The 7,014-nt window shown below is 42.4% G+C and overlaps 1 protein-coding gene across 1 annotated transcript; it reads right to left on the reverse strand.

The window, feature by feature from the left end:
- Nucleotides 1–890: 890 nt before the first annotated feature.
- nrarpa (NOTCH regulated ankyrin repeat protein a) lies at nt 891–5,983 on the reverse strand. The gene is made up of 2 exons (XM_031758852.2): nt 5,328–5,983; nt 891–5,123 (listed from the first exon to the last, which is right to left on the reverse strand). Exon 2 carries the CDS (start codon nt 4,600–4,602, stop codon nt 4,264–4,266), a length of 339 nt encoding a protein of 112 aa, XP_031614712.1. The 5' UTR covers nt 4,603–5,123; nt 5,328–5,983; the 3' UTR covers nt 891–4,263.
- Between the last annotated feature and the right edge of the window lie 1,031 nt (nt 5,984–7,014).

The following is a 7,014-nucleotide window of genomic DNA, read 5'->3' on the forward strand; positions in this document are numbered from 1 at the left end:
CTCAAAGACTGAACGGGAGACGGGAGGAAAATCGCCACAGGTATTGCATTTTAACCAATGCTGACATGAAATTAAGCACACATGCAAAAAAAAAGAAAAACTGAAATCAGAGCAGAATGCACACACTAACACACTCTTCCATAACCATTTTGCTTGTAAAAGACTCAACATATCAGAATAGCACAGATCCCCCTTTTACACTTATGGCCAATCCATTTTTAAGCCCATTTCATGCAACATTATATTGAACACAAGCTGCAAGAAAATCACAAAAAAGATGCAAAATGCCTCAACAAAGTGGATGATTTTGAAGCAAGTCGGACTTCTTGCTTCAAAATCATCTTGCTTCTTGCTTCTTAGAAGTCTAACTCCAAAATTAGTTTTGCTTTGAAGAAAGGGTTGGTAAGATAATTTGATAGGGAGTATAAATAGTGAGTAAGAGACAGTTAAGTAAGGTAAAACAAACACACACAAAAGTCCTGGTTGTTAGCAGAGAGCTGAAGTGTGGTGCAAAGCCTGGGTCTTAATCATTAGGAAGAGAGCATAGGAGAAGAGTGTGTTGGAAAAGTTTTTGTGTGGGGGGGGGGTAACATAAAACCATCTCTCCCACAACACACACAGGGGAGGGGACCCTTCTTTAAACTGAGCCTACCCACAATGCACTGGGCTCCTTTATCCCTGCAGTGAAAGGATGAGGCCAGATGAATGACAAAAAGAGAGAATGGGGATCTGGGTTGGGCCCTGCTTGGAAGACAGGGAGGGAAAGAGGGAGAGAGGGAGAGAGCAGGGTGGGGGTGAGGGGGGTGTTTCCCAAACCAACCTTTTCAATGAAAAATGTGAAGGGAGGGGGGCGGGGGTAGCCTTTGCTTGGGACATAAGGAAGAAATGTATGCATACACAGAGGATTTTAAGTTTAATGATTTCTTTACTGGCTTGTACACAAACGTACAAAAATAATACAGCACTCATCTCCACATGACATGATGTCATCATCACAGTGTTACAAATGTTCAAAAATAAAAGAATACAAACAAACGAAAAAAAAAAATCCAAAATCAGACATGATGATGGAACATCTGCATCACACATGAAAACTCAACCGTTTCCTCCTGCTTGAAATGAAGCAAGACCAGAAACACAAGTTGGCCCAAAGAAGTCAGCACTCTTTCATTCTTTTTTCTCTTTCTTTTTTTTCTCCTTTTTTTTTTCCTTTTTGTTTTTTTATAGAAAAAAAAATCATCTCAATGTGTACACCAATCCGGCAGCAGGCTCCTTACGTCATAAATGTTATGACCATAGCGAGCCAAATAACTGCACAACCGTGCAATTCTTTATTATGTTACAATGATCTTACCATCAAATGTATTATTCCCCTTTCAAACAAAATCAGGAAGACAGCACTTCAGAAAAGAAAGTGCCCCAAGATATCATCATCTTCAGCATCGATATATATATCCATATGTATATATACATACACCCAATCACAGAGATACACACGTCTTTGTTGAAAAACATCATGTTTTTTCCACAAAGTAATACACACATTAGGACATCATCACCTGGAGCATATATTTATACAATAGTATTTTGTTGTGTCTGCTTTTTTTTTCTATTCAGAAAAAAAACTTAAATGTTGACACATAAAAGCCAACTTTTCAACAACAGTCATCAGTGCAATATTCAAACAAAAGAGAAAAAAAATCAAGTTTAAGACAAGCGATGCATATTTCGTTTGTTGCCTGATACCAATCTACCTTAATGTAGTGGAACTATTGTTTCGGTTAATTATCGGTTGTTCCAGGTTGAAAATGGGACACGTGCCTCATGAGAAGTACACAATAACATAGACACACACAACACGCACACACACACACAAACATAAGCACATACACCTTAACGGGAAAACGCACTCGTGCACACCTTCTCAAGAGCTTCTCATGAGGTCAGCCAGTGCTGCTATGAAAATTCTGTTGGCCATTTGAGCAGTAGGCATTTTTTTTCTAAAAACAAACAAAAAATAATAATAATAAAATAACAACATCAACATTAACAAGAAAAGAAACATACAAGCAGCATTGTTACAAATGTTAGGGTGCCATGACTTTCAAAATGCAGCAGGCAAATTTATGAGACCTAATTTTCCTTTTCTGTGACATCCTGCAATAGTCATGTGTTGTTGATCTTTTTTAAGTCTTCATCGTCCAACAGTATTAGGGTCCTGCTCAGTAGTAGTAACTATTCCAAAGCCTTGGCTCTTGCAGTTACCCCATACGAACACTGGGGGCGCTCAAGACTCCGATTTTGTGCAATAAAACTCCCTGCATTTATAAGTCATGCGATACAATTCCATTTTTTGTATGACTAAAAAAAAAGAGAGAAAATAAATGGAACTAAAACAACCATACAGGCTGATAAGGACACAGAGAGAGAGCAAAGTGGAGTATTATAGGGGAGACATGCAACAATGGCTCTGTGTGTGTGTGTGTGTGTGTGTGTGTGTGTGTGTGTGTGTGTGTGTGTGTGTGTGTGTGTGTGTGTGTGTGTGTGTGTGTGTGCGTGTGTGTGTGTGCGCGTGCTTGTGTATGTGTGTGTTTGTGTAAAGAAAGACAGAACCAAAGACTCCCTTGCAGAAAAGGCAAAATGATGTTTTGCTTGTCAGCACTGGTTTGGTTGTAGTGTGAAAACTGTCCCGAAGGAGGATGCAAAAATGGGTTCATTGCATCTTCTTTACTGAAGTCCATCTGGCTGTGAGGTTACTTTAGCAGACACACACAGCCCATCGGCATGCGGATGATCACAGACTCCAAACAAGGCGGTGGTGAGAAAAGCAGAACGACTTGAGAATACTTTACAGACGAGGTAGCTGGGAAAAGGCAACCAAACAGAGTCACTTTAATGGGAGGATGAGAAAGCCCTCTCCGAGGGGGTCGACAGCCTATTACTGGGGGGTGGGGGTATCTAGAACTGTGGCGAGTAGGATGAGGGTGGCAGGTCTTACCTCCACACGGGACAGTTTACACAAAAAAGTCTGAAGCAGCTTGAGTCACCCATTATATCCTTACACAACACAGATCGTGTTTAAGAAGAACCACAATATATTTAAAAATGCATCTTCTCAATGTACCTTCATAAATTAAAAAAAAAACAAAAAACCCAGCCTGCTTTCACAGTGATGACTAGGATGTTAATAAAATACTGAAAGTAGATTATAAAGTGAATTCCAAATGCGTCTTTTTTTATACAAAGCGAAAGCAGCGGTTTTTAGTAACACAATGACCATTGGCAAAGTGGTCGCACTGGCCTGAAAAATTGGACGCCAGCATGGCAAGATCTGCTTGCAGAGCGCTCTCATCGCTCTTTTCCTTTAAAAAAAAAAAGAAACAGAAACAAAGTAAAGCTATTGTGTACAGTACTTCACAACAGTTATGAAGTCAGTTGTTGTTACATAATGATTACACATCTGAAAATGTGTTGGATAGCCATAATGCCGCTCTTTGAGTTTAAAAGAAAAAAAAAAAAGAAGGAGAATCAGTAAAATTTATTAAAGAAAATAAGACCTCTGGTAACCAACAGAGGGCAACCCTTCTTCTCTTGTTCATGTGTCTTCCCTTTCAGATATTCCAGCATGCAGCCATAAAGCATCAAGTGCCTGTTTCATATAAAATAACTTAAAAAGGGGGTTTTACAGAACAATGAGGAGCAACAGGTCAAATCTGCGCTCCCACAAAGAAACTATTCAAGGGATAGGGAAAAAAAACTGGGCCATCTGCTCTCTGGAGTCCAAACACACACATGCGATACACAGAGACTTGATTTCTTTTATAGTGGACGACACGATCTAATACGAACATTCAAGAGGAAAGCTTTAGTACCAACAAACTCACCGAAATGGGTTTCTTTTGTTAAAAGATTCGTGTTGAGGCGCTGTGTATGAACCATGCGGTGCTTCACTCGGGAGTGCAGAGAGGACCCCGTTTGGTTTACAGTGAGGAAAGATTATTGTGCAGGCCTATTCTTTATCTCCTTTTTTTATATGATTTGGCACAACTATGTAAATAATGGCAGTTTTTGTTTTTTTTGTTGGGTTTCTTTTGTTTTATTGTTTTTTTGTTTTATTTTTATTTTTTGCTTTTACAAGAGCCTGGCTTTCCCGTGTGTTGTGTTGCAGTTTTATATTTAAATTGTTGTTGATTTGTTTGCTTGTTTGTTTTAATTTTTCTACTTTTTCTTTTTTTTTTTCTTTTACCTGACAGCAGAGACTGATCACCGGGCGCCAGAGGAATACTTGGCCTTGGTGATGAGGTATAGCACAATGTCTTGGTGGCCCCCGAAAGCGGCGATGTGTAAAGCGCTCCACCCTTCCCGGTTGGCCAGTCTGATATCTGCACCAAACTTCACCAGCAGTTTTACCAGCTCCAGGTTTCCGTCAATTACTGACTGATGGAGGGCCGTCTGTCCTTCCGGCCCGAAGGAGTTGACATTGAACTCGCAGTTTGTCATGTTCTGCAGCAAAGAGTGCAGCTCCTTGGTGTTGCCCTTCTTCACCGCCTCCTGGAAAACCCTTTGCGGCGCGGAGCAAGTTGACACATCCGCCTGGCTCATGGTTGCAGCTCGCTGGGGGGTGGGGAACAAGTAATCCTGCCTGGACTCTAAAGCTGATAATGATCGTCTTCTCCCTGTTGAGCGTCTCTGGTCTGGTAGCAATGCCACAGTTACACTGGATTATAACCAGTTAAGGCACTTTAAAGTAGCCCACTAAAACGGAAAAAGGTCACTTTACATATATGTGTGTATATATATCCCAAAAAGGACAAGAGAGAAAATGGCACACTTGGTGTGTAAATATTTGAGAGATCATAAATCCCCTAGAAAATAGAAGGGTGCTCTCGAGTGATCCAGGGGACTTTAGAATATAGTTCCCCTTCTGTAGCAGCAGTAGCAGCAGCAGGTAGTCTGCACAAGGGGATGGAGAAGAGAGACACCTCCGACTTTACTTGGGAAAACTGGAAGTATGGCCACTATCTCCACAGAGCAGCCTCCTGCGTGTTGGATCCCCGTCGGTTTTCCTTGAACTGTTCGATCTGTTCCCTGGCTATATGTCGCTTCTCATGTGACCAGGGTGTCTGGGAAAGACAAAAAAAAAGGACAAGAGGAGCCCGCATGAATCCAGAATCCTCACCAACAGAGTGCGAGAGACCCTACATTCCGCCACATCCAAGAATGAGAGCGCGGAACCACCGTGCGCACACGTTTACGCACGGGTACACTGGTTGAATTTTACCGCTAAACATTCGAGAACTGTTATCCGCTGCAGATTTGGGACTTACCTGTGACAGATGGACGGGTCCCTAGCGACTCAAACTATAGAAATCCACCGAGTGGCGCGATCTGTGTCCTCCTTGCGGTCCGTGTGAGTCTCTGCCCTCCGCTGCGCTCTGAGAGAATATTTTACGCGTCCTTCATTTGCATGACAATACCTTCCCAAAGAATCAACTGTGGAGGAATGGGTGGAGATCCGGGGAGGTTATAGGCTGCCGGTTCGGTTTGAGGGAGGGATCAGGGTCCTGTGAATCTGTGGGGAGGGGGCGTGGTATTCCGAGGGTGAGCCAAATGTTGCTGCAAAGTATTAAACAAGGCGCCCGCAGCAATCCTACGGTGATCTCTATATCCGATCTCCTGCAGCCCACCCCGTGAAGCGGACTGAAAGTCACAGACACGGTGCTGCCAGCGCTGTAAACTGCTGAGAAAGCGGGCACGCTGTAAAAGGTCCTCCACTGGATTATCGTCGACAGGAACTTGCGACAAAAAGTCAGTCAGGTGTCAGTGACAGCGTGCTGGACACTGAAGGGAACTGACAAGTGTTGCTCGTTGAAAGTTGATCATTAATTGCTGCTCGATGAAAATTGTTACTAAGAAATAAAATCAAATGAAAGTCTTAATCGCAAAAAATATCTCAAAGAATGGAGTGTCTATTACTCAAATTTACCTTCATATAAATTTTCTTTCCAATTTCAAAGGAGGAAAGGCGACAGAATTTCACTTCTTACCATGGATCGAGGATTGTATAAGTTAAATGTTTGGGTTTTTTGTTTTTTTGTTTTTTTTTAAATCTCAGTTAAGTGAATCTACATTGAATCTGGGGGGAAAAAACTGGCATCGCTTTTTGTGAATTTGGGGGTTTTAAGCGTCCAAATAATGACAATTATTCCGTAGAGGGAGTGGATTACAGCTATGTGTTGATTTTGGTGTTCCAACTTTCTCCGGAGTGTGGGACTCCCCACAGACGCCTCAGTTAATTTGTGGATAAATGTGAAATACAACTAAGAAAGAAGATGAGATTCGTCCAAATAGTAGACTGAGGCACAAGGGAGACATTTGTACACGCCGTTCTACCAGTAGCCGACACAACTAGGCTATATTACGTCCAAACCAAATGGTATAGTCACAGTTAAAAACAAACCCCAAACGGGTGGATTGTCGCCGTCATACCTACCGGTATAAAAACACCTCAAAGGAGGAGATTATAGGTGGCTGTTTAAATCATAAACGGCGGATATAGTCCACTTGTTTTTAAATGACTAGACTGTGAGAGTTCAGATAACAAAAGCCCTGCGCTACTTCCTTTTTGCAAGTGAAAAGAGGTGACGCTTTGCACAGACTGACACCGCCGCTCAGCTACCCCCACCACCGTGGGAACTGGGCGCCTGTGTGTGAGTGTGTGTGTGGCGCAGAGAAAAAGGTGTCGATAGATATCCCACTAACTGACAGAAACACGGCTAGGCACAAATAAATAAGCGTTACGGTGACACAGATGGTTAGATAAACGCAGAGACGGAGAAAAGGGGTTATGTAGAAACCGCACCAGGTAGGCTACCTGCAGCTCAGCCTCCTTCTCTGACCGTTTGCTCCGTTTGGCGACCCGTTCTCCGTGTCATCTGTGTAACACTTTACAAGCCGCTTTCCGCTCTGATGGTTTGGCGGCTTTCACACTATCAGGTTTTCCCACAGTCAGAA

Source organism: Oreochromis aureus, linkage group 7 (genome assembly GCF_013358895.1).
Source record: "Oreochromis aureus strain Israel breed Guangdong linkage group 7, ZZ_aureus, whole genome shotgun sequence".
In the NCBI taxonomy this organism is placed as follows: domain Eukaryota; kingdom Metazoa; phylum Chordata; class Actinopteri; order Cichliformes; family Cichlidae; genus Oreochromis; species Oreochromis aureus.

Bases quoted from the DNA above. Each gene is read 5' to 3' on its own strand.
- nrarpa (XM_031758852.2), bottom strand. From the start codon at position 4,602: ATGAGCCAGGCGGATGTGTCAACTTGCTCCGCGCCGCAAAGGGTTTTC.